Here is a 24,876-nt window from a genome sequence, read left to right as displayed (position 1 = left end):
GCCTAAGGACGAGACCGTGCTTTGAACCCTTAACCCAACTCCAAATCTAGGGTTCTTTCCGTGGCACCAGGAAAACTAAGACACAGCTTAAGAAAGCTGGAAACTTACCTACCTTTCTCCCTTTTTATAGAAGGGGAAATAAAAAGCAGCTCTTTCCCCATTTTTCCAGGAAGTTTTCTAGCCTAGGATATTTTACTGGTCCAGGATTTTCTATATTAGTAGAAAACCTTCCTAATTCAATTCAAGTAAGTGTCCTCATGTTAAATGGGGATAAGAGCACCTCCCTCTTAGGGTTGTTGTGGGAATAAAGAGATAATTGTAAAACACTTCGCAAATCTTAAAAAGCACTATTGTGTCGTCCCCCGTCCCCCGTCCCCCCCCCCCCCCCCCCCCCCCCCCCCCGCCATTAAACAGAGCTCCTTTGAAGGCTGGGGCTTTTTTTTTTTTAATTTTCCACTCTAACACGTAACGTGACTAATAAATGCTAGTTGTCTATTTTAATAGAAAACCTTCCTAATTCGATTAAACAGATAATGGTTATACATTTAAGACAGTTTATTTAAGATTTCAAATGTTTAAAGTAGATGGTAATTCATCAGAAAATTAGTGTTTAAGTCCTGTCCCAAAAGACATTTATTGCTTTGTAGTAATCTGCCTTAATAGGACAAGAACTGTATCTCCTTAACACATTGTAGTTTAGTCCTAAAACTCAAAAAGCTTTCCTCTACTTGCCACAATTTAAATTATACTATTCCCCAGGTCCTACAGAATAAATCTCTCACAAATCAAGAATAATGATCTGTATCATCAATGTTCAAGAATATACCACAGGGGATTTACATACTGAGAGCCATATGCAGTAACTAGAAGGTTTTGGAGTCACACATAATTACCTGAATTTCTGAGAGCACCCAGTAAATACATTTGTTTGGAGCAAATTAATTGCTTTTTTTCCTAGGGTGAAGACTGGCTTTTTTCATCAAAAACATGAACACTGTAAGTCATAGCACAAGTAGAGAAGGAAAATTGTTTTAGGATTAAGAAACCCAAGAGGAGAGAATGTGATCTTGAAAAATTAGGCAGGGGAAAGTAAAATTAGGCATTATATAGTCATAGGTCCTTAATAGGATACCAAAGGAAGTTACTTGAGGTGCTAAGTGATAGTCCACCACAATAAACCATCCCATGGCACCCGTACAAGACCTGACCCTGCCTGGTATTTCTTGTATTTTTGGTGAGGCAGTTAAAGGAGTAAGGTGGGGAAGAGAGCTAAGAAGAGGTTAAAAAATTCCCAATTCTACTTGGGGAAGAGAATCTAAGCAGTCTAGGCTCAATCAAAGAGGAACGGACCTGAGAAGTCAACCCCTCCCCCTCCAAGACACCTGACACCCGAAGGAAGACAATAGAATCTAGAGCAGGAAAGGGCCTTTGAGACCATCCAGTCCCACTCATTTTACATATGAATGAAAAGCTTTTATTTAGGGCTTACTAAGTGCCAAGTACAGTGCTAATAAAGATTAGAAACTGAGGTCTAAAGTAGGACTGTAATTTGCCCAAGGTCATACTAGTAATAGGCAGCAGGACTGGGTTCCAAATCCAGTGTTCTTTCCACTATGCAGGGATGCAGGCTGTTCTCACCTCTGGGGATGGCAGACTTGTTAACTTCTTTTCATTTCCATCCATTGCTGCATAGTTCTAATTGTTAGAAAATGTTTTCTTTTATTGAGTCGAAAATGCTAACTTCATTCTCAGCACTAGGGTTCAGACTCCAATAAACCCCCTGGGGAAGGGGGATGTTTCTTCCATGTGAAGTGACCACAGCTCTCCTGCCCACTGCCAACATGATGGCATTTTTGTAGCACAGAAACCCTCTGGGCTTTGCCCCTCATTACTCAAAAAACTACAGCAGCTCTTTCACACCTCCAATGGCCCCTAGCGCTTGAGTCCAAAGACCTCTAGGGGCCTGGGTCCAATTCTAACTTGTCTCTAGGAAAGATCATTGGCTGCAATCCCAAGCAATGAATCTTCTTCCCTGTCCACCCTCAGATCAAGTGAGGGCTCACTAGCTTAGAAAGGACCTTGGTATGTTTCTCTTTTTTCACCCCTATAGAAAAACACACATACACACACGCACACACGCACACACACACCTCCAGCTACCCAGATGTGTTTCCAGAAGAGAAATTTAATCTAATTTACATACTTCTAGGTACATTAATAACCAGAATGTGGCCACTGAAAAAAGTTAAAAGGTCAATTGCCTCCCGGCTTTACTTGGCCCAGGACTCCAAAATAAAAATCAATGCTCCTTATTCTCTACACAAAACTAGTTTAAAAAAGTGGAAGGTCTAGGAAGCTATACATAAAAAGCAATAGTGAAAGGGGATGAGATGGGGGAAAAACACAATCCCATCCCAGAGTGGGGGAAGGGGAGGGGGCCTCTAAAGTACCCCCTGCTGATCTTTGGGGACATGACTTGGCAGGAGAAAGCTGTCAGCTCTGAGCTTAATTCTTCTCAGAGAGAACCCCTCTCAGGGCCTCAGGCTGCTTGGGGGGCCACCAGTGATTTCCGTGGCATTGGAGGCTGTCAGTGCTCCCCAGCCTGGGCATTGTGGAAGGTCTGAGGCCAACGCTGACCCCCACACCAGGCATCAGAGGGCCCTGGAGCAAGCACCGTGGGAATGATGCACTCGTTTGAGCAGGCATCTAGTAGGACAGAGAGGGAAAAAAGGAAGGAAGAAGGGAGGAAGGTAGGGAAGGGCAGATCCCCCCGTGAAACAAGATGCCCTTGGGAGTGTGTGGAGGGTGGGTTGTGTCTTGGGGTTTGAGGAGAGGTCAGAAGTAGTGAGGACTATCATGCAGCCAACCTGGGGCAAAAGAGGAACCAGGTGGTTATTATTAACCACCTGGTTCCTGAGGCAGCAAAAAGACAGGGGCTTTGGGATTCTACACACAATTAACAGAGTGGAGATTGACTGCCTTGCTCTGGCTCCAGCCCTTGGGGTCCCAACAGAGGAACTATTCTCCATGGCTCTCTGCAGATTTCTCATCTGCTTGGCCACAGACAGAAAGAAGCAAGCCACCTCTCTCACTCCTAGCATAAGCAAGACTCAAGTGCTCATAGGTATGAGTTTTGCCCTAAAAACCTGTGGGGAGAAATGTCCTCTTTGCACTATCACACCCTGGTTAGGGTAGTTTCCAAGCCCAAGGAAGAGAGGAAGGAAAGGAGGAAGGGAAGGCTAGGAAAATAACTCATCATCATCTGTAGTGTTCACGCTTAGGGCACCAGGGCCTGGGCCTGGGCCTGAGTGTTGAGGTTGTGACTTGCTCCTTTGGAAACGGAACAGAAGAGTTTAGTGAAGAGAGAAAGGGTGAAACCAACAGAGAGAGAAAGGAAGAGAGGTGGCTCTGGAATGCTTCGCACTGCCTCCCATTACTGAGCCTCTGCCACTGTCTGTGCCTCGGGGGCCTCAGGCTCCACTGGCCGGGGCTCTGCTTTGGAGAAGTTCATTTCCAGGATGTGCCTCTGGAGATGCCGTACCCACTCCTCCTGGATGGAGAGGGGACCCTGGAACTCCACTTCGCAGAACCTATGGAGGAGAACCCGATCATTTAGAGAGAGGCCCCAGACCCTCCTGACACTCAGAAGGACAAGGAAGCCTCCACCCTCTCCACACACCTATCTGCCTTAGACCTGTATACCCCACACCTCATCTAGGGCTCTGAAGGTCAATGGGTAACCTTACCTGCCTGAAGTTGGCACTTCTGTTGCCTTTCTATTAACCTGAGACTGAGCTACTATACCAGAATCGTCATAAAACATGGCCTAGGTCTATTGTATTAGTTGGGCGGAACCAATAGACCCCCTTCTCAGAATCATGCAGAGTGTGTGTGTAGTATTACAAAGGGAATCAATTATGATGAAACAATTATAAAAATTTCTTAAAAATAAGTTTGTGCAATTAATTAAAGGACTCATGATGAAAAATGCTATCCATATCCAGAGAGCGAACTGATGAAGTCTTGAGTGCAGAGTAAAGCATTTTTTTTTCACATTCTTTATTCTCCTTGCTTTTTCTCTCTCTGCAACATGGCTAAGGAGGGAACATGTTTTGCATGATTTCTTATGCATAATGGGTAGCGTGTTTCTTGCCGTCTCACTGAGTGGGGGGAGAGGACAGAGTGAGGGAGAGATTTTGGAACTGAAAATAAAAAGGTTTTAAAATAATAAAAAACAAGTTCAAGACCAGAAGACATGAGAGAAATTGCTCAAACTCATTCAAATATTAGCTTTGCCACACAAGAGCTAATTATACAAATCAGGAAGGCATAATTCCTATGGAGAACTGACTGGAACTGAGGACTCACTTTAAGCCTAAGGAACAAGAGTCCTAGGGAAGAATAGCTAATGGTTTCTAGGCAGGAAGTGGAGTGATTAGTTATTGGAAGAGGCATTTCTGAACCTGTTTTTGGCCTGGAAGGTTCCCAGGCATGTAGATTTGCAAAATTTCCTCTCCTCATCTATCACAGAGCACTTGACAGGTGGGCCTCTCTGGGCATTAATGATTCTACCCCTAAGGAGCCCCAGCTGGTTCCCCATTGAGGTATACAGCACAGAACTACAAAAAGCCAGAGTTGGGATAGCACTGTGACTGCTTGCCCAAAGGCCTAGAAAAACGAAAGCAGACAGAATACACATGACCATTCTAAATCCTGGAGAGGTATACGGTTGCCCTTATGTCTGTAATTCCACAGAATCATACCCTAACAGTTGAGAGCTAGATGTCTCAAAGAATTCTCACCACCAGCCCTCCCTGCCTCCAAAACCAATGTCCCCAGAGGAATGTACCTGCATTTCAGAGTGTAGATGTTGCCCACAAACTTCACCAAAGATGTCTGGGGAGGGCGGGGGACCAGTGAGGGGACAGGCCTTACTCTAGGAGGTGGCTGTCGCACTTCCTCCAGCTTCTGCTGAAAGTCACTGGCTTCTTCACCCCGAGATGAGGTTGTATCCAGAGGCCGGGCTTGTCTTCGCTCAAACTCTACCCAGGAGAGGGATGGACTCAATCAGACAAGCAAGAGAGGCCTGTGATTCCCATTGTTCCAATACCCCACCCCCCAACCCTGTACACGTGCATGCATGCATACAGATATGCATACAAACTCCCAAACCAGACTGTTACAAGATGGGGAAAAGAAAACAGGAACTGAGCTGCCTGTAAGGAGACCAGGTTTGGGAAGCTTGAAATTAATGGAAAGATAAGAGCCCCAGGTCCTGGGAGAAGAGCTCTGCTTCAAGAAAAAGGGAAGAAAGGCACCCCAACTCCCAAAAGCCACTTTGGCATTGACTCCCTGTAGCAGGAAAGCTCCATGCTAATGTAAGAAAAGATCTGGGGGCAGCTAGGTGGCACAGTGAGTAGAGCTCCAGCCCTGGAGTCAGGAGGACCTGAGTTCAAATGTGACCTCAGACACTTCACACACTTACTAGCTGTGTGACCTTCGGCAAGTCACTTAACCCCAATTGCCCTTCCTTCCCCCTCCAAAAAAAGACAAAGGAAGAAAAGATCTGAATTTTTAGTTAGAGAGAAAGAGATGGGAGGCTAACTCAAATAAGTTTTATCACGTCCATATTTGAGTCAGCCAACCCTGATGCCCATCTCTCCAACTTTTTAAATCCCAGTCCCACCCCAAAATAGCAGCTGGAGCATTGTAAGGGGAAGGGATCTGCTGAGAAACACTCATTCTCCACTCACACAACTGAGAAGGGATCTGGTAGTGAGGAAGACTCCCTCTCACCCACCCTGCTAATCCAAGCTCAACACTCACTATTGATATTCTGACGCTGGTGTTCCTCTGCCTTCACCAAAGCCAGAGGTGAGGATGTCAGGGGTCGCTCCCCACCATCTCCAATCCGGCCAGCTTCCCCAGGTCCTAGCTCACCCCCCAGGTTCTTGTTCATCAGGGTGAGGCTGTTGGGAGCCAAGGTGAGGGGCACTCGTTTGTCCCCATCTCGCCCATGGCCTGAGTTACGGAACTTCTTGGTGAAGGGCCGGCCGCCCTGGATATAGCTTCGGTAGGCCCCCACCTTCTGGGGTCTGTGCTTGATCCACTCACTCAGGGTCTCAATTGGGGAGCCATTCACACACCATTCTGTCACCCCAAACTGTCGCAGGTGAGCCCGAGCGTGGCTGGCCAGTGCCTTACGATTCTCAAAATAGAGGCCACACAGCTCACAACAGGCCTCGCTGGCTGTGGGCAGAAAAGGAAGGGATGATGAGCATTTGGGGCCACTTGAAAGTCCAGAGCCACCTGGGTTTCACTCCTGCCTCTGACCCTTGCTAGCTGTGGGACCAAGGACAACTTACTGATTTTTGTGAGCCTGTTTTGTCCTCTACAAAATGAAGACAACTCTACTTGTAGTACCTGCCTCACAGAAGTATTATGAAATAAAGAAGGAGGGCTTGGCAATCCTTAAAGCATTTGTCAGCTATGAGAAGGAAGCAAGAATGGACTGTAAGAGAACAGCATATACCTAGAGAAAACAACAGTGTTCCAATGACTCTGGACTCGGGGAAAGCCCCACACCCACCTTGCACCATATTTAGGCCCTTTTTATAGCTTTGACTCTAGAAAGTATCTCTGCTGAGATATCTTCTAACGGGCACTAGACCACCCACAGGATCCCCAAACCCCTCTGAGGCTTGATGAGAGATACTCCCACTCTAGAAGGACCAGGGGTAGGTACACGGGATGGAAAGGTCTGCTACAAGGCATGTGGAGAGATGAACTAGGGGTCTGGATATCTAGTCCTTACTCCCCAACACCCAAGGGTCTCACCACCTGTGAAGAGAACCCACCCACCCCCCACCTCTGGGCAACAAAGAATCAAAGGTGGGATAGGTGACCAATAGCCAAAGTGTGCAAATTCCCACTTCTCATTCAACCCCACCAATTCCAAACTTACAAGTGTGTGAGCTTTTGTCATGAATGGTCTTGGTCTTGAAAGGCAGCTCCGTCTGTATGTAGGTCTTAGGCTTCATTTCCCCAGAGAGAAGTCGGTCTTCAGGCAGCGGCCGCTTTGCCGTCATGGGGGTGAGGAAACCAGTAGATGGCTTGGTGGCAAGAGGCGAGAGGCTCATCTCCCGGGGCACGTTGGCAGAGCCAGGCCCAGGTTTGCCAGGACGACCAGCCAATGGGGTAAGAGACAGGGCCTGAAGCACCTTTCCGGGGGATTTGGGCCCATCTTCACCCAGGGGTGAGGGCAGGTCACCTGCAGCAGGTTCCTTCTTAATGAGACATGGTTTGGCCTTCTTCTTCAGGATCTCTCGCAGAGTGTCAATGGGTGAACCATTAACTGACCACTCAGTCACCCCCATCTGCCGCAGGTGGGAGCGTGCATGGCTTGACAGGCCCTTGCGGTTCTCAAAGAACTCACCACAGAACTCACAGCGGATGTCCCTGACTGGCTCTGCCCGGGAAGCTGCAAGGAAAGAGGGAGAGAGATGGATGTGGGAAGCTTCCAAAGGTATAGGGTGCCAAGCACACCTAATGGTATAAAAGCTATGCTCCCCTGGAGTCCCTTATGACTCAAGGTCCCCTTGACCTCCTGATAGGCTGGTGGTTGTTCTAGGAAGAGTTCTTAGGGGCTTGCTCTGATTCAGTACATTCCCCAGAATAGACCTCTTCTCCCTTTAGTGTGTGACTTCAACTGCCCCTGAGTCTTGGACCCAAACATGGCCCTGTTTCCTGCCCTTTACAGGCCCAAGAACTTCAAAAGAGCCTCAAAAGATTCTAGTCAAGGAAAGTGTAGAACAATGCATGTCCACTCCCTTGTCTAGTGACTTCTAGTGCTTACCATGATCATACTCAATTAGTAACCCCCATGGGGCCCTGGGTCAGTGGGAGCCAGATTTAGACGGCATTAACTCAGCATATCTACCTTAATATGGAAAGCGTCCTCCTCTTCGCTGCCTTGGCTTTCCTGGCTTTTAAGAAGGTGGGCACCTTCCAGTCCAGTTCCTAGCAGGGTCTCAGATTTCTACGTGTCCCTATCTGCCTTGGATTTGATTATCTTCTACTTCTACCTCCCTCCTCAATCACTGAGGGAATAACTTACACAGATTCAGGGGTGCCATGTCCTCACGAGGTGACCAGGGTCCATCAGATGGGTGGCCTTCACTGTGCAGGCTTCCAGCCAACATCTCTCGTTTGATCTCCATCCGCATCTGGTCAGGCTTCAGTTTCTTCTGGAGGGAGGGAGGTGGCAGACCAGGGAACATCTTACGAGCAGTTGGGGGTGGAGAGGTGGTTGGTGAGTGGCCCAGGGGGCTGCCAGATGGCTGCAGCTTCTTAGGGTGGGGAGGTACATGCAGCTCTGAAGCACTTCGGGCCTCCAGGGAGCCACCAGGGCCCCCAACCATTGCCTTGGCCAGTCCCTTTGGGCCTGGCAAGGTTGGGTTGGGAGGTCCTCCAGCCCGAGGGTGGGTCCGGCGCTTTAGGATTTCTCTCAGGGTGTCGATGGGAGAACCATTGACATACCACTCCGTTACTCCCATCTGCCGCAGGTGGGAGCGTGCGTGACTTGACAGGCCTTTGCGATTCTCAAAGAACTCACCACAAAACTCACAACGGATGTCCCTGACTGGCTCTGGGCCTGATGCTGTAGGAAAAGGAGAAAGGAAGAAAGGTTACTGGGAACAGTTACTGGAGCTGATCACCAAAATCCTGGAGATGACCCTGCCCCCATCCCCCCCACTCCCCTTTCACCAGATGCTCCTAGCCAACCAAGGATAAGAGGAGATCGTTAACTGATTCAGGACTCTAACAGGAAAGGGTCACAGAAAGCTACCTGAGCAGGGTGACAGGAAGCAGGGAGGGATAGAGAGAACAGGGATTCAGGAGGAGAGGGGATGAGAGATGTTCCCCATAGGAAGGCACTTGAAGCAAGCTGCCCCTGCAAGACAGTTCCTGCGATCTCCACCTATCTCCCCAGTTTTCAACAGGGCTAGAGGAGGGCCCCTGGAGCAAAGGAGGAAGGCCGATAGAGCTTTGGGCCTCTGTCTCATCAGACTTTGCCAGCAGCCTTCAAGTTGCACTTGTTTTGGAGACTCAGATTCCTCCATGGTGACCAAACTCCCTAAAATGTGGTTGGTCCTGAATGAGCAGCTAGTGCCGTCATTGAAAGAGACCTCTGAAGTAGAGGATACAACTGCCCACACCGCCCTCCATATGATCACAGGGCCCTGGGGACTTCAGAAGGCAAAGAATGGCCACAGATGGCAAAGATAAGAACCTGAGCAGGGGAAACCCCAAAGACAGGAATGGCTCCCTCAATGGAGACCCAACCGAGGGTTTCCCTCCCAGGAGAGTCCCATAAACATGGTGTCCCCTTCCAGAGGAGGCAGCCAATTAGGGCCATGGATAGTTAATATAGCCTCCTGGTCAATCACAACCCAGGCCCCTGGGCAAAGAAAAGCCCAGCCACATGATGGACCTTCCTGTTTCCTTCCCTCAAATGGGAAGTGATAAAAGTTTCCCTGGACCCCCAAGGGGGAGGCAGGGACTGAAGGGGAGAAGAGACAGTGGAAGAGAGAACCTACAGAGATTGAGAGGAGACAGCTCCACGTCTGAGGCCCAGAATATGCTGGCAGAGAGATCCTGCTTCCCCCGAAGGCTGGCCTCACCCGACGCCCTCGGTTTGGGCTTCTTGGCGGGCGGGGGGGAGAGCAGTGAGAGAGCCGTGGCCGAGGGCCGGAGGGCCGAAAGGCCAGACCGCCCAGGCTCTGCCAGCACCTCCCGCTCTGCTGGGAGGCGGGTCTGGAAGCCGTCGCTCTTGATGAGCTCGTGAAGCACGTCTATGGGGGATCCCTTGGCATCCGGGTCGCTCACCCCCAGGTGGCGCAGGTGGGCTCTGGCGTGACTGGACAGGCCCTTTCTGGTCTCAAACCAGGCCCCGCACAACTGGCAATCAAGCTCTCTGCCCGAATCACTATCTAAAGCTGCGGAGACAAAACATAGGGGGGTCACCATGCCCGCTCCCCTGGGACCATGTTTGCTGGTCCCCCAGGGAAGGGGAAACTATTGTTCCCACCCCAGCCGGCCCTGGGGAGCCACAGCAGTGGAAGGTCCAGAAGACTGAGTCTGTTTCAGCTACTTATGCCAGAGTTCCTGGCAAAAAATGGTAAAAGCCACAGAATCTGGTTGGTTCCTTGACTGCAGGAGATACTCAGGACTAGAGATTTTAACCAAAGATTCATTTCTGGAGGGTATTTTTTTTTACCTCTCCTTCCCTTGGAAATCCCAAGGACAATCCCCCTTGGGGGAAATCCAATTCTGTACATCAAGAGTCTGAAGACAAAATCTCCGTGATTTCAGAGTGAGGGGCAGCAGCTCATTTGAATGGAAGTCTGAAGGGTTTGATACTGCTGAGCCCCTCACCATGTCCATACAAGCTTGGACCCTGGGCCCAGGCTCCAGTCATGGCATGCCATGCAAGGCAAGGTGTGCTTCCTAGGTCAAAGCCAAGAGCCCAGACCTGGTGAGTGGCACACGACCAAGCATAACAGCTGACAGAGGAAACTCCATGCACCCATGGGAATGGAATGGTTGGAAAGCAACTGTATCTGAGGAGTTAAGGAGGCAGAATTAGATGGGTGACAGGCCCAGGATAAAGGAGACAGAGCAGTAGGTATTTTTGACTGCCATCTCAGGACTGGGTTTGATTCTTCAATGGGGCAAGCAAACAGCAAGTCTGCAGCTGGCTCTGCTGTCCTACCCTCACAAAGGATACTTCTTAGGTAGGGCACCTATGTGTTCCCTAACCACACCCAAGTAGAAGGAAAGCAATTAACAGGGGACCTAATAGGGTTCAGCAAGAGCTGCCCAGTGGCCCCACAGGGAGTCAGACCCAATGGCTCTTCTTTGAGAGCTCAACCAACCCAAAAGGTCGTAGCCAACTCTCAAAAGAAGAGATCTGCTATGGAGCACGAAGCCCCAGCAAGGGTTCTTTAGAGACATGGGAAGGCCAGCAGAGAAGCCCATGAGAAGGAAGAGCTGCCTTGACTCTGGTTCTCTTTGTACAAGTGAGTTCATGGGTCCCCTAAGGCCTCCAGCATCACTGTGATAAAACTGGCCTATTGGCAGAATAAGAGGAGCCCTGGCTAGCCTCACACAGATCTTGTGTTTCTTTTGTCACCAAGGGAAAAAAGACCAAGCTGATGCACAATGAGGAGCCAGGCCGCAGGACAGGGAAGGATCAACAGACAGAATCCAGGAGGAGGGGTACCTGGATGTCTGAATATCTGCCTCCCAGGCCTCAGGCCCAGGGGAAGATCAGGAATGTGACAGAGATGGCCCCACTCAGCAGCTGCAGCCCGGGGAGAGCCAGCAGCAAAGAAAAGCAGTGGGGGATGAGAATAAGTGGGACCTATGGTACCACCAGACAAGCTGCTCCATCCTAGCTCTCAATCAGACAGATGCACAGGCTAACCTGAGCTTCAAGTGCTCAAGCTGAAACTCCCTCTGGGGGAAGAGGTGCCAGTCCTGCTGTCTTAAATCTGCCCTCCTAGCAGTCACATATCATCCCCCTCCCCACCACCAATCCCTTTCCCCCAACTGTCCCACCTCCCAAACTTCCTTGACCTTACCCAGCTTAAAAAATCCCAACTCACTGAGGTTCAGGGGCCCCTCATCCTCTGGCTGGGGCCACTGCGCCTTCGGGGAGCCTGACAGGGGGCTCAGGGGCAGCTTGGGGCTCTTGTCCTCAGGGTTCTTGGGTGGGGGGGACCCGGACAGGGCAGGCGGCACCTTCTTGAGGAGAGGGGAGCCTGGTGGGTGGGAAAGGCCCTTAGATGAGAAGCCAGGGGGTGACTTGATGGCTTTGTTGATGGGGGGATCAGGGGCTCTGTCAATTGCCTTGCTGAGGGTCAGCAGGCCTGGGCGGGGAGAGGCAGCAGCTGCCTCCTTCGGGGAGCCGGATTTCTTGGCCAAGGGTGGGGGCAGGGGGCTGCTGTCAGGTTTTCCTTTCTGTTTCATCAGCTCGTACAGCAGGTCGATGGGAGCTCCACTACTTTCGGACTCAGCCACACCTAGCTGCCGCAGGTGAGAGCGCGCATGGCTGGAAAGGCCTTTTCGGGTCTCAAAACAAGCACCACACACCTCGCATGTTGTCAGATTCTGAGCTGGAAATCAAGAAAGAGACACAGACATAGAACAGGAAGGCATATGAGGTCAGGCTGGGAAGAGACACATTTGAGGTAGCACCTTTGAGGCCTGGCCCCAGGGGAATGCCATCTTTACATGAGGACAGAAGAGTAGATGACCAATTAACTAGCTCCAGAGGTACTACAGAAGTGAATTCGTGGACTGGTTACCAGCCTCTCTGACTGGCAAAGAGGAGAATTCCTAAGCAGAGGGCTGGTGGCCTCACAATGAAATGCCTAGATGATTGATCCTCAGTGAGAATTTACCAAAGTGAATGACTAACAATCTCTAAAACACTCTCACTAGTAAAATGCATATGTGGGGGACAGAAGGAGTGGAGAATCTTCAAAACCCTCCTCAGTTGCCTCAGATGAAGAAGAAACTCACCCTTGAGATCTGGGGGCTCTTGTTTGCTCCCATGGGGGATCTCTGGAGACATCTTGTTACCCAACCTGTTGGTGGTGTGCTCTAGTTGCCCAGGTGGAAGAGCACTCTTCTTTGGGAGCGGGGGTGAGGCCAGCTCCACAGCCACCATCTCTTCTTCCTCAGAGGCCAGAACTGCCAACAGAGGGAATATTAAGAGAGAAAGAGACACACATATATTCAGACTGAATAGTTGAGGGTGAAGGGACATTAAACACACCAGCCTAACAAAGAAGACAACCAACAACCAATAACCAAGTGCCACCCATCACAGAACACCTATGTTTTTCTCATGGTGCCTACATATGATACCCACTGCATTCCAATGTTGACATGGTAGATATCAGTTGACTATCCAGCCAATCCCACAGTCTTGGCCTTGAAGACTTGGATCTCTTCATCCTATCTCTCTACAATCTTAGTCTGCCCCAAATACCCTGGACTCAACAAAGGCAGGGTCTTCGGATTGGTGAGCAGCTGGCTACAACCCAATGAAAACTTCTAAGCCTGAAGAAGCCAAGCAGTTGAGTGTCCTTATCAATCAAGCTTTTACCCAAAGAAAAAGAGGGGAACTTTACATTTCCTATGTTCTCTTCAAGCTGTAGTAGGTTTACACAAAGTCAAAGACCATCAGGAGTGGCTAAGAGCTGCAAAGTACCAAATCTATCATAGCCAAAACAAGTTTTAAGTTCATTCCTCTCTAGCCAACTCCTGTATAACTTGCCCAGCTGAACATCAGGATGTAAAAAGCAATGAATTTGGAGTCAGAGAAGCTAGATATAAGTCTTCCCTCTACTACTTACTACCTGCATGAACTTAGGCACTTAAATCTTTCTGATTTAGAACTAGAAGGAATCATCAAGGTATCTTGCCTAACCCCCTCATTTGAAGGATGAGAAAACTGAGGCCCATGTGGGTTGAGTGATTTATCCAAAGTCACAGGATTAGACTAGATGAACTCTAGGGTCAATCTCAGCTCTGATTCTAAAATCTTATAATCCTACATCCTCTGATTGGACTTTCCTTGCTATGATTGTTCCCTGGTTCCACTGCACCCATAAAGGCCCACTTCTAAGGCCCTTTCAATAGAAGCATGACAATGGGGTTCCTCAGGTGAGCTGGGGCCAGGGAAAGTACCCCTGAGTAAATAAGGGACTTCGGAAAAGTTGGCAAACAATCCCATCAGTTGACAGGTTAAGGCCACAATGATCGACTTCTAGGAATACTGGCTGGGAAAGTTGAGACACAGTCTACAGCAGAGTTCAGGCAGAAACAGCTCAGCCTTAGTTAAGATGAGTAGATTTTTAGAGCTGAAAAGAACCTTAGAGGTTATCTAGCCAAACCATTTAAGGAGGAGCGGATAAAAGGCCCACAGACAAAAAGGGACTTGCCCAGGACTACAAAGGTAGCAAAGGGCAGAACCAAGCTCAGAGGCCAAGCCAGGCCAGGCTTGCACGCACGAAGCCCTCCCTCCTCCTCCTCCTTCCCTCTGCTCCCGGCACCGTCTCACCACTGGGGGCAGGCAGAGACATGCAAGGCCAGAAGGTGGGCCGCCCCATGCCAGGGCAGTCGGACCCTTTGGTTTTACTGTGGAGAAAACTTAGGATCTCCAAAGCACTGGGGTTCCCCAGGCCCCGGGCTGAGGAGCTCTGGGGCAGGGAGGAGGTTCAGAAACGGCCCAGGCTCATTCCCCCCATTTTACTGATCAGGAAGCTAGGACTGAGGGAGGAAGAAAGGTTCGGCCTGAGCACGCTCCATCCATCATCGAGGCAGCAATAGTAAGGCCAGGAATCTCAATTTTTTGGAGAGATTATAGGAATAGGAAATGGAAACCCCTCTTGAGCTGTGAGCCTCAGTTTACTCCCGGTAAGACAAGGTGCCTAGGCCTGGCGATCGCAAGAGCTTCTCCAGGCTGATATCCCGGCCTCTTCCGCAGACCCTGCACGGGCAGTGACAGAGCCGGGCTGCTCCCCCCCCAACCCCCACCCCGGGCCGCTCGCCTCTCTTCCAGCGGGGCCTCGCGGCCGCCCAGGCCTTCCCGGAAGGGGCGGCCCGCGACGCTTGCCCGGGCTCCGGCCCGAGCCCAGGACCCCTCGAGGCACGGCGCGGCACGGCCTCCTCACCCGGTGCGATCCCCGGGCCCGGGCCCGGGCCTGCTCCAGCTCCAGCTCCCGGCCCCGGCTCGGGCCCGTCCCTCGGCGGCGGCGGCGGCGGCGGCAGAGGCGGCGGCGGCGGTGGCGGGAGCAGCGTTGGCGGCGGCGTAGGCCCGCGGGGAGGGGAAGGGGACGGGGAGAGGGACGGGGGCGGCCCCCCCGCGGGCGCGCGCTCCCGGGCCCCCCCGCGCGGCCCCGCCGCCGCCGCCGCCCTCCCGTCCGCTTTTGTCACTCGGCACTGGGCGGTGGAGGCGGCCATCTTGGGTCCGGCGCACGCGGGGCGGCCGCCCCAGGCGGGAGCAACCGAGCGCCGAGTGAGCGAGGGCCTCCTCCCTCCTCTCTCCTCCGCCCCGCCCCGCCCCGCCCCGGCGCCTGGACACCCGAAGCTAGGGGAGGGAGGAATCCGCTGAGAAGCTCAGGCCCGAGAGAACGAACACCGAGCTAGCCGCCAGCCAGGAGCAAGCGAGCGCCAGAGGGCCGCTCCCCCTCCCTTTCCTCTTTCTTCCCTCCCCCCACTCCACTCTACCCTACCCCGTCTTGCTCCCAGACTCGAAGACGCGGGTCCTTGCAGCCCAGCACTAGAGGAAAGAGCCTTTCTTAGAATTCACAGGTCAACTAGGGCCACCTCCCCCTTCTTCCACAGATGTGGAAGCCGAGGCACGCAGAGAAGTCACAAAGTGACCGAAGTCACAAAGGCAGGAGCTTGGATGGAGCTGCATTTGAACCCAGGCCCTCTCGAACGCCAAATCCAATGCTTTTGAGATGATGTATGTGAACTATAAAAGGCAGGGCAGGACCAGGCCCTGAAGCTGGAACAAAGAAGTCCTCTCCCCCCGCCCCCCACCATGGGCGGATAGCATCCCCGGGGTGGGCCTCGCCAGACACCCGTGTCTAGTCTTATAAAAGATCCTGGCAGTCACGCCCCGCCCCCCCCCCCCCGAGGGCTTTAATTTCTCCATCTGTAAATAGCGGGGCTGAGCTAGAACTATATATGCTATAGATCCCTTTGGCAATTTGTTAAAACCTGTGCACCTTTCTGAGAATGAAATACAAAATAAGATACTTAGGATTACAAAGGAAAACAACTATATGGAAACATGGTTATTAAAAAAAAAACCCACTTGTTAAAAAAAGTTACCGGGGCTCCACCTCAAGGACCCCTAGCCTGGATGCTCTCCAAGATCCCTCCTCAGCCCTAAGTCTCCAATCACTGTCTCAGAATTTGAGGGTTGTCCTGGCTAGTCCAACCCATCCACAAAAGGAAGCCCCACAGTAGCAGACCCTACAAGTGGCCATCCAGCTTTAAGACCTCAGAGGATGGCGAGTTCATCACCTTTCTAGACAGATCCATGATTCTGCCCCAGCTTCCTGAGGCACCTGTGTAATCCCCAAGAAGAGAAGTGGTGGGGAAAGGACATGTCCTGTACAGAGTCAGAACCTGAGTTGGATCTAGGTCCAACCCACTCCTCATTAGAAATTCCTTCCACAAGAACCCCGCCAGGGATCTCTCCTCTGCCTGAGGACCTCCACCAGTTAAGGAGCACACATTATGGACAAAGGTAGCCTGCATCCACCTTTGGATTGTTCTCATCGTCAGAAAGTTTGTTGGGTTTTTTTTTTCTGTCACTACACCTCTTTCTGCCTCTCTACAACTTCCACTGAGTGCTCCTAGTTCTGCCCTTGAAGGCAACAAGAACAAGTCTAAAAGTCAGGTCCCAAATTCTCCCTGAGCCCTAAGACATCAGTCTCCCAAAGCAGCCTCGAGGTGCTTTGGGAAGCCATGCACCCTCTCTTCATCCAGAGTCTGAGAAGACGATGTAACAGGAAGGAAGCCTGCAGCCTGAGAGTGAGCTGGCTCCCCTGGAGGTTGGCAGTAAAGAAAAGGCTCTCAGCCAGGGGGAGTTGCCACCATCCCTTGGCTGAGGGAGACAATGTCCACAGAGGAAGGAAGACTGACATACGGAGTGGTGGGAGGAACTGGCCTCAGGCCTCTGAGAACAGACCCCCCCATGCAATCTACCAATGCTACTGAAGAAAGCTGGCACGAGGATCTCAGGGGAAGGATCACAGGTCACCAAAGACAATTGACTTAAGCTGTTGACCAATTCCAATAAGCCTGGCAACTCTGGGTATGAGAGGACAAACTGAGATTGTAGTTCAGATGAGGGCCAAGATCAGAACCAAGCTCTGGAGATTCTATTGTCAAGAGAGAAAGGGAAAAACTGACTCACTGGGGAAATGTCACAGCTCTTGCTTAGGGGCACCTAAAGCACAGGGTCTGATTCTCTAGGTTCTTCGGAGTGAAGGGCAGGGAACTCCGAGAGGAAGAGGCTAAGATCTCAAGTCAATTCGTGGTAGGGCAGTAGAAAGGAGTCGGAGGTCCTGTATTCTGATCCTAGCTCAGCCACTGCCACCTGTGAGAAATCACTTCCCCTTTGGCCTCAGCTTCCTGCTCTATCAACTGAAGGCTTTGGACTTCATAGTTTTAAAGGTCCAGTTCTAAAATACTGCGATACCCTTCAGCCCTTTAGCCAACTCCCTAGGCAAGGCAAGAATCCAAACAGTTTTTCCAGGATCAGCAGATGGCGCTGGGCAGCCAGGTGGCTTGAGAACAGGCTTCTTAACCTGGGATCTACCATGAACTTGAGAAGGAAAAAAATATCTTTGTTTTCACTAACCTCTAACTGAAATTGGGCATTTCCTTAGGGATGTTGTCAACAAACATTCTGAGAAAGGGTGTATCCACAGACTTCACCAGACTGCCACAAGGGTCCCTAATACAAAAACTGTTAAGAACCTCTGCTCTACAGGGCAGTCTTACAGCCCCAGGGCCCTGAGATACTGCCCACTCTCACCTTCCATGCCCGGACCAAGGACAGCTGCGGAAAGATGACTCCATTATAATGAGAGCTCTTTGAAAGCCCACACTGTGTTTGTTTGTTAGCCTTTCTTTGTATCCCTGGTGCTTAGCACATAGTAGGTGTTAGGTGCTAGTTGACTGACCAGCTGACCAAAACTAGATGTCCAGGGCCCATATGTGGAGGAAGCAGCTTCCAGCTCTGTGCCCTGGGGGTTAAAAGCTTTAGTGAGGGGTCACAGGGCTTGGGTAGCTTTAGTGCTGGGAGGTGTGGAAAACTTTTTTAATGAATTCTTTGGAAATCTTTGTCATTCCTCATCTAACTTCCAAGCTAGGGTAGGTCTTATTGCAGGGCTCAGTGATAAGACAAATCAACAACCAAGCACAACTCTAAGCCAAAGGAGAAGTAGCCTGGGTATCACTGCAAACAAGCTGGCTTGGAAGTGCCTGACCAGGGCTGCTGACTATCTCTAGAGAGAAGAGGGCCCAGAGGTTATTGAGACTCCTGCAGATACTTCACAGAATCCTGCTAGGGAGCCCTGCGAAATACCATCTCCACCAAGAGGTTCAGGCAAGAAAGGTCACCTAGGCATGCTAGAGGAGAGCACAGAGTAACCTCATATAGGGCCTTCTGAATTCATCAATACCCTTTTCCAGCTCCCCTCCCAACTCCCCCCCCCCAAAAAAAACAAATCCCAAAGCAGGCTTTCCATTCCAGGCATCTCTTCTGTAAACAGCCCCACTGGGGGCTCAGGGCCACTTTCCTATTTTTTTTTTTCTTAATACCAGATGCCCACTATCCCCAGCCTAGTCAGGGTCCTCATCACCTCACATAGATTAATCCAACAGCCTCTTCATAGTTCTCTCTATCTCCAGCCTCTCCCCCTTCAACCCATCTTCCCCAGGCTACTGGCCTAATCACCTAAGACCCAGCTGATCCTGTCAGGGGCATTCAAGGCTCTCCACAATCTCTCTTCACCTTATCTGCATCCTACCCAAATTTTGAGTCCCAGTGCACCCCTCCATGAAAATCCCTGGACACCGACAGCCCACATGCACATCAGTACAGTACAGTGGAAAAGAGCGTAAGGTTTGGAGCCCAAGGACCTTGGTTTCCATACTGGCCCTGCTAATTACCACCTGTGTGTGCAGCCCCTGGATAAGCTGTTTAATCTCTCTGGCCCTGAATTCTTTACATGTAAAATGAGTAGATGGCTGAGAAGGTGCATTCTAGGATCAACATTACAGTCATCCTATGATATTGCCCCTAGTCTTAATGACTTATGACCACAGCCAATCTTGTCTTGACCTCCAATTGCATTACAAATCTCCAACCAAACTAAATGGGAAGGAAGGACTATGTCCCCTACTGCTTCCCCAACAGTATCAAACTCAGGGCTCCCTGCCCAATGCCATCCGCATTTAAGGATGTATGTACAATGGACATAATCTAGAGAAGAGAGACTGTGGGGTCAAGTGTAAGAAAAAGCTCTTTGCAAATGTGGGAGTTATTATAATTAGGGAAGGCTAAGGGATCTAAACTAAAATCTACTCTCAACCTTCCAGTGTCTCTTCTCTAGACCTATGCCTCCTATACTTCATGAAATCATCTGCTCCAGACTAAAAACTAGTCAAGACCCATTAAGAGTCAAAGAGCTTGGGGTCCCTCCCCTCTCCCCAGGGACCAGGCAGAAGTCACAGATCTTACTATATATACTTAATATATATACTTTACTATATAAAGAACGCTAGGTTTCTCTTACCTTCTCGGTAGATTGGCCCCAACTCATCGCCCCAGGCTTGAGGGAATGGAGACAGTGGTGAGCCCCGCCCTCTGCACTCAGACATAGTCATCAGGCTGGGTGGGCCAAAGCCGAGCATCTCCCTCTCACAGCCTGGGGACCCAGGCTCCCCAGGGCCTGGGGCTACCAACATAGGGCGCTCTGCCGATGCCGCCAGCAGCTCCTTGAGAATGTTGATAGGTGAAATGGTGAGCTCCCAGTTGGTGATGCCAAAGTCTCGAAGGTGAGCCCGAGCATGGCTGGAAAGGCCTGCTCGGGTATCAAAGCCTGCTCCACAGAACTCACAGCGCATTAAGCTGAATGTACTGGGGTCAAAGTTGGCAACTGTGGAGAGAAGAGTAGGATGGTTAGTCAGACATGGATCTCCTAGGCCTGAATCACTTCTGGGCGCTAACAACGTAGCCTCTGTCTGCCTCCCACTCTGCCCTTGATGGCACCTCTTCCCTGGACTCAGCTGTGCACACTTCCCATCTCCCCTTGTCCTTCTAGTCCTTTGTACCCTCCTTTGCCCTACCCCTGCCCAAATAGTCCCTGCTGGGAAACCGGGCCAGCTGAGTAGGGCTGTAGGCATCGTGGCTGGTTCCAGATGGGCTGGCTGGGTCCCCCTGCCAATACCTCTCCCTTCATCCCCTTTCAAACCCTTTCTCAAGCCTTCCTTCTTACTGGAGCGGTCATAGATAACCCAGCAACTAAGATGCTCCTTGGTTTCTTCTGCCCATGATACCCAACGGCAGATTCCCCTCATTCCTCCTTTACCTGGGGTCCTATCCAGCTCTTAGTTCTGTTGAGGGGGAGTGGGGCTCAGCACATGAAACATGGAAAATTTGCTCTGCCTAGTCTCTCCCTCCCTGTCCCTTTCCCCCTGAGTGATGAGGCTTGGATGGTCCCTGCATCACCATGTGGCCTTTTGTCCAGTTCTAGAGCCATACCCAGGCCCATGCCTTGGAGTAGGGCCATATCCCCAGTGGGACAGCATATATATACCTATCTCCATGGAAGGGAGGGTGCCAATTAATCCCACTTTTGCTTTTGCATACTTGTTTTAAATTAGGAGACTCTCAAATTGATTACATACTACCTTTTTTCTTCTTCTTTTGGAAGGAGAACTTTTGCTCGATTGCTTTCACTTCCTCTGCAGAGATGAAGTGCCGGACATTGTAGCTCACCCCTACGCGGTTCAAGTGGCCCCGAACATGGTTAGCCAGGCCGATCCCGTTGTGAAACCTGTCTGGGCAGTAAGGGCACTTCCTCTCCTCACTCTTTAGCATGGGGGAGTCTGAGTCAAAGAGGTCGTCAATTCCCAAGGGCCCTTCGAGTGGGGAGTCCAGCAGCAACAAATCCAGTGGGATAGGCCCATCCAGCATCAGCTCTGTGGAAGAGGTGGCCCCTTGGGCCTTTGTTAGCCGACCTTGGGCTTGAAAAGCTCCTCGGGGAGGCTGCAGATTCATCTCTTCCACAAGGACAATGGGGACCATCTTCCGCAGCTGGTGCTGCTGTGCCTCTGAGGACTCAGCCTTCTGCAAGGCATCTCGAAAAGTCCTCTTGAGCTCCAAGGCAGGTTGGGGGATGGTGATAGGGTTAAAGCTTCGGTTCTGGGGAAAGTCAATCTCAGTGGTCAAAGACATCTCTTCCTCCATGCTCCCCACGTCACTGGTATATGACCCCAGGGGCCTGAGCTCCTCCCACCCCGCCAGGATGTCTTGACCCATATCACTCTCCAGATCCTTCGGGTGGGCCATACTTTTTTTTTTACTAGGATGCAAGGTGTAGGGGTTATAAACTTTGGCCGAGGAGAATGGCAACATTCCCAAGGTCTTGTGGGTGGAACCATATGGAAGCATCTTTCTTGAATGGAAGCTAGCAGTGGGAAAGCTCTTCTTTACCCGACCACTCCTGTCCAGCCGGTGGTGTCCTAGGGCAAAGGCAGGGGTGGGATCATAATGAGAAGAGCCTTCCTGCCATGCTGGAGCAAACAGCCTGTCTGCTTTGCCAAAATAGTCCACATCAGGCATGCGGGCTAGCCGAGCAGGGCTGTAGGTGTCATGGCTGGTTCCGGGCTGGCTGGCTGGATCCTCGAAAGCTTCAACATCTCCCCCCCAGGCCTGGTGAGAGTGGGCATACTTCACATGTTCCTTCAAAACATTCTCATTAGGGGCTGGGAAACCACAGAGGATGCAACTATGGAGGCCCTTTCCTAGCCCTAGGGATGGACCCTGGGCAATTGGTGGCTCATTGGGTCTGAAGTGTTTGTAGGCAAGGTGGCCAGGACTGTCCTGGGCCTCACCTCCTGAGTGGCCAGAGAGGCCCAGGCTCTTGGCCCCTTGGTCCCTCCTCTCCCTGACATGCATCTTGGCATGCTGCACAAAGATCTTGGAAGAATTGGTGCCAAATACACACTTGGGGCACTGGAGTCGAGCGTCTCGTCCTTCATCTGGGAATTCATTCAGTTTCTGAATCTCCTCAATAATCTTCTCCCTAGACTCCTGGTGGAGCCGGCGATGCTGCTCCAGAGTGCCAGGGTCCCCAAATGCCCAGCCACATTCACTGCAGGAGAACTGCCCCTGTCCCCCTCGGGAGTCACCTACAGGGTCCTGCCCAGGGCCTCGGCTGTGCTGCATCATATGATCCAGGAGATGTTCCTTCTTCTTGAAGTAAATGCTACACTCAATACAAGTGTAGACAGCAGGGTCTTCCTCCTGCCCCAGGGCTTCCTTGTCAGCTTCCTCTACTAAGTTACAGAAGTAGGGCCTCATTTCAATGTCATAGGGGCCACAGGGTGGGGGCTCTAGGGACAGCCGTTCCACTGAGTCTTCCTCATTTACTGTCCACGTCTGTTTACTGATGGCCAATTCGGGACCGGCCTGAAGGCCTGGCCTGGGCAGGACCCACTCAGGGCGGGGCTCAGGAAGAGGACTCCTCTCAGACACCTCTGGCTCTGCCACCAGCCCCTTCCTCTCAGTGACCACTGCTGCCTCCAGGGTTCTGATCTTGCCTAACCCAGGAACAGGGCTTTTCCTGAAGCCTGGAAGGGCCAGTGGGGGAGCTGCCTCTCGAAGGGGCTGGACTCGCATTGACTGCCCGACCCCACTGTCCAGTCCTTGGCCCTTTTCCCTATAGTGGGCATGCTCATCAGGGTCTGAGAACCAATCAAACCTCAGGATGCCCTTCTTGTTCTTCGATAAGTGCTCTCTGTGGAAAGTGTCAAGGGGCTTTGGTTCAGAAGGGGGGTGCCTGTCCTCCCAGGACCCCAGGGGAACAGGGGATTCAGCCGCAATCTCAGGAGCTCCTCGAAGCTCCGGCCCCCCTCCCAATTCAGTGTGAGTTTTCACAGTATGTACAGCTTTGGACTCGCTGACAAAGGAGGCCTCCTGGGAACAGAACGAGGCCCCAGCCTCCCTGGAGCTGGACGGCCTCTCTAAAGTGCTTTCCTCCCTGACATCGGCCCCTCTGTCCACACAGAGAGGGCGTTCCCACGGTGCCCGGCTGCCCCTCCCATCCGAAGGGCTGGGGAACCGACCCAGGAGCAGCAGCGGTGGTGAACCCAGAGGGAATTCTGCACCACCTCCATCCCGGTAGCTGCAAAGAATCACCAACAGGTTAGGAGCTAGTCCGACTAAGGGCAGTGTGAGCTGCCCTAGCGGATCGGGGAAGGGGGGCTGGGGAGCTAAGAAGGGATAAGAAGATTTAGAACTGGAAGAAGTCTTAGAGATCATCTACTTTAACCTCTTCATTTTCCAGATGAGGGAAAACTGAGGCCCAGAGAGGACAATGACTTGCCCAAGGTCACATAGTAAGTAGCAGAATGGAGTTCTGAACCCAATCCCTATGACTCAGCTAGTGATGAGCTAGTGGAGGATGAAAAGAAGGCCCTAGAAACGTCCTGGCTTCGCTCTGCCTGACATGCTGGTCATCTTCCTGTACTAAGCCCCAGCTCCCACCTCTCCTACCTCTCACTACCCTTACCCATCACTGCCAGGGAAATTTAGGCACCGGGATTGCCTCCTAAAGAGCCAGGAACAAATCATGCCCTTCACGGCGGGGGGATGGGTGGGGGGGTTGGGGGGGGGGCGGGGGGCAAGGACTACTGTCCTGCCTTGGGCCACGTCTCTGATTCAGAGCACATACTTAGCAAGGCAGGGCTGAGAGGCTGAGGGGCCTGATTTTGGAAGGTGCTCCCAGGGGGCCCTAAGCCACCTAGGCAGTTATGCTTCCTCAAACACCACTAACATCACATCCCAGCTGAAGTCTAAAGGGGGTTCCCATGGGCACTCAATCCTGCTACACCAGGTGCATCTATTTATAGGGAGGGCATAGTTCCCAGCATGCAGTGTCCCACATGAATTGCCCCTAGTACATGCTGGAATCTGCACTCCCTGAGATTGTATCCCTACGCTTCTCCTTGGTACCACCAGCACTTTGCTCCCTTTCCCCCCCCTGGGCAGGTACCAAAGGCCAAGGATTTCCTACATCACATCTGGACCTGGTAGGATGCTTCAAAGCAGGCAGGCAACTCTCCACTGTCCCCAGGAAGTGGCTTCTTACAGTACAAGTACATTCCCAGCCTTCCTTCCTCTTGGTTCTAGAGGACTATTCCAGGACCCTCTCCCACCTAGGCACTCTGAGCCCAAGATTAGGAAGCTCACGGAGAGGTCAGGAAAGAGGAGAGGAAGTGAGGAAAGGAGGGATGTAGGGAGAGAAAGAAGGAAGAAAGGAGAGAAGGAGAGGGAGGCAGAAAGAAGACCATTACTGCATGGTGAAGTGGAAGGAGGACCGTATGGCCGCAGGACTTGGGTTGATGTCCTGTCCTGTCTTTCGCTAACTACGTGGCTTTGGGCAAATTGTTTTCTTTCTTCTCTGTGTCTGTCTCCTCACCCATGGAATCAGGGGGCTGGATTCCATGATTAGGAAGTCCAAAGCACAGTCTGCCCCTGTATCCCGCCCCCCTCTTCTCACTTCCACTTGTTGAAAGCCTTCTCAGGACCTGAGTCAGTGTCCCCTTCTCCATGAAGCATTCCCTGTCACCCCCCTCCCCGCCCAGGGGAAGCAATATCTCCTTCCCAAAATGGTCTTAAACTTTTTCCACTTGCAACCCCTCCAGCACTTCTTAAACTGTGGGTTTCGACCTATCTCCCTTGCTGTGACACACTCCGCCTTCCACTGTACTTCTTTCTGCACATGTTGCATCCCCCACTAGAGAGGAAGCTCCTCAAGGGCAGAGGTTATTACTTTCCACCTGTATAACAATGGTAATAACTCACGTATTGTTATCGCTCTAGGGCTTACAAAACACTCTCCTCACAACAACCCTGTGAGGTAGGTTGTACAATTACTACACCCCATTTTACAGATGAGAAAAGTGAGGCTGAAAGGTTATGTGACTTGCCCTTCATTGCACAGCTCTGAAGTGACTGGGGTAGGATTAGAACTCAGGTCTTTCCTG

At 51.4% G+C, this 24,876-nt stretch overlaps 1 protein-coding gene across 4 annotated transcripts in view; it reads right to left on the bottom strand.

The window, feature by feature from the left end:
- Positions 1–540: 540 nt before the first annotated feature.
- The window catches only part of WIZ (WIZ zinc finger), a 44,608-nt gene continuing 20,272 nt past the window's right edge, over positions 541–24,876 (bottom strand). The window contains exons 4-13 of one of the 4 annotated variants that reach the window (XM_036753632.1): positions 20,515–23,012; positions 19,398–19,760; positions 12,589–12,759; positions 11,670–12,179; positions 9,600–9,998; positions 8,117–8,659; positions 6,965–7,480; positions 5,827–6,249; positions 4,850–5,042; positions 541–3,590 (exon numbers count right to left, since the gene is read on the bottom strand). In XM_036753632.1, the coding sequence (XP_036609527.1) occupies positions 3,434–3,590; positions 4,850–5,042; positions 5,827–6,249; positions 6,965–7,480; positions 8,117–8,659; positions 9,600–9,998; positions 11,670–12,179; positions 12,589–12,759; positions 19,398–19,760; positions 20,515–23,012 (5,773 nt within the window). In that variant the 3' untranslated portion in view covers positions 541–3,433. Of the gene's footprint in view, positions 3,591–4,849; positions 5,043–5,826; positions 6,250–6,964; positions 7,481–8,116; positions 8,660–9,599; positions 9,999–11,669; positions 12,180–12,588; positions 12,760–14,747; positions 15,037–19,397; positions 19,761–20,514; positions 23,013–24,876 lie in introns of those variants that run through there. The other 3 variants (XM_036753637.1, XM_036753645.1, XM_036753654.1) reach the window with 3 other exon arrangements.

This window comes from Trichosurus vulpecula, chromosome 1 (assembly GCF_011100635.1).
Source record: "Trichosurus vulpecula isolate mTriVul1 chromosome 1, mTriVul1.pri, whole genome shotgun sequence".
Classification (NCBI taxonomy): Eukaryota; Metazoa; Chordata; class Mammalia; order Diprotodontia; family Phalangeridae; genus Trichosurus; species Trichosurus vulpecula.
The sequence above is the reverse complement of the archived record's forward strand: the minus strand, read 5'-3'. Positions and strand labels throughout refer to the sequence as shown.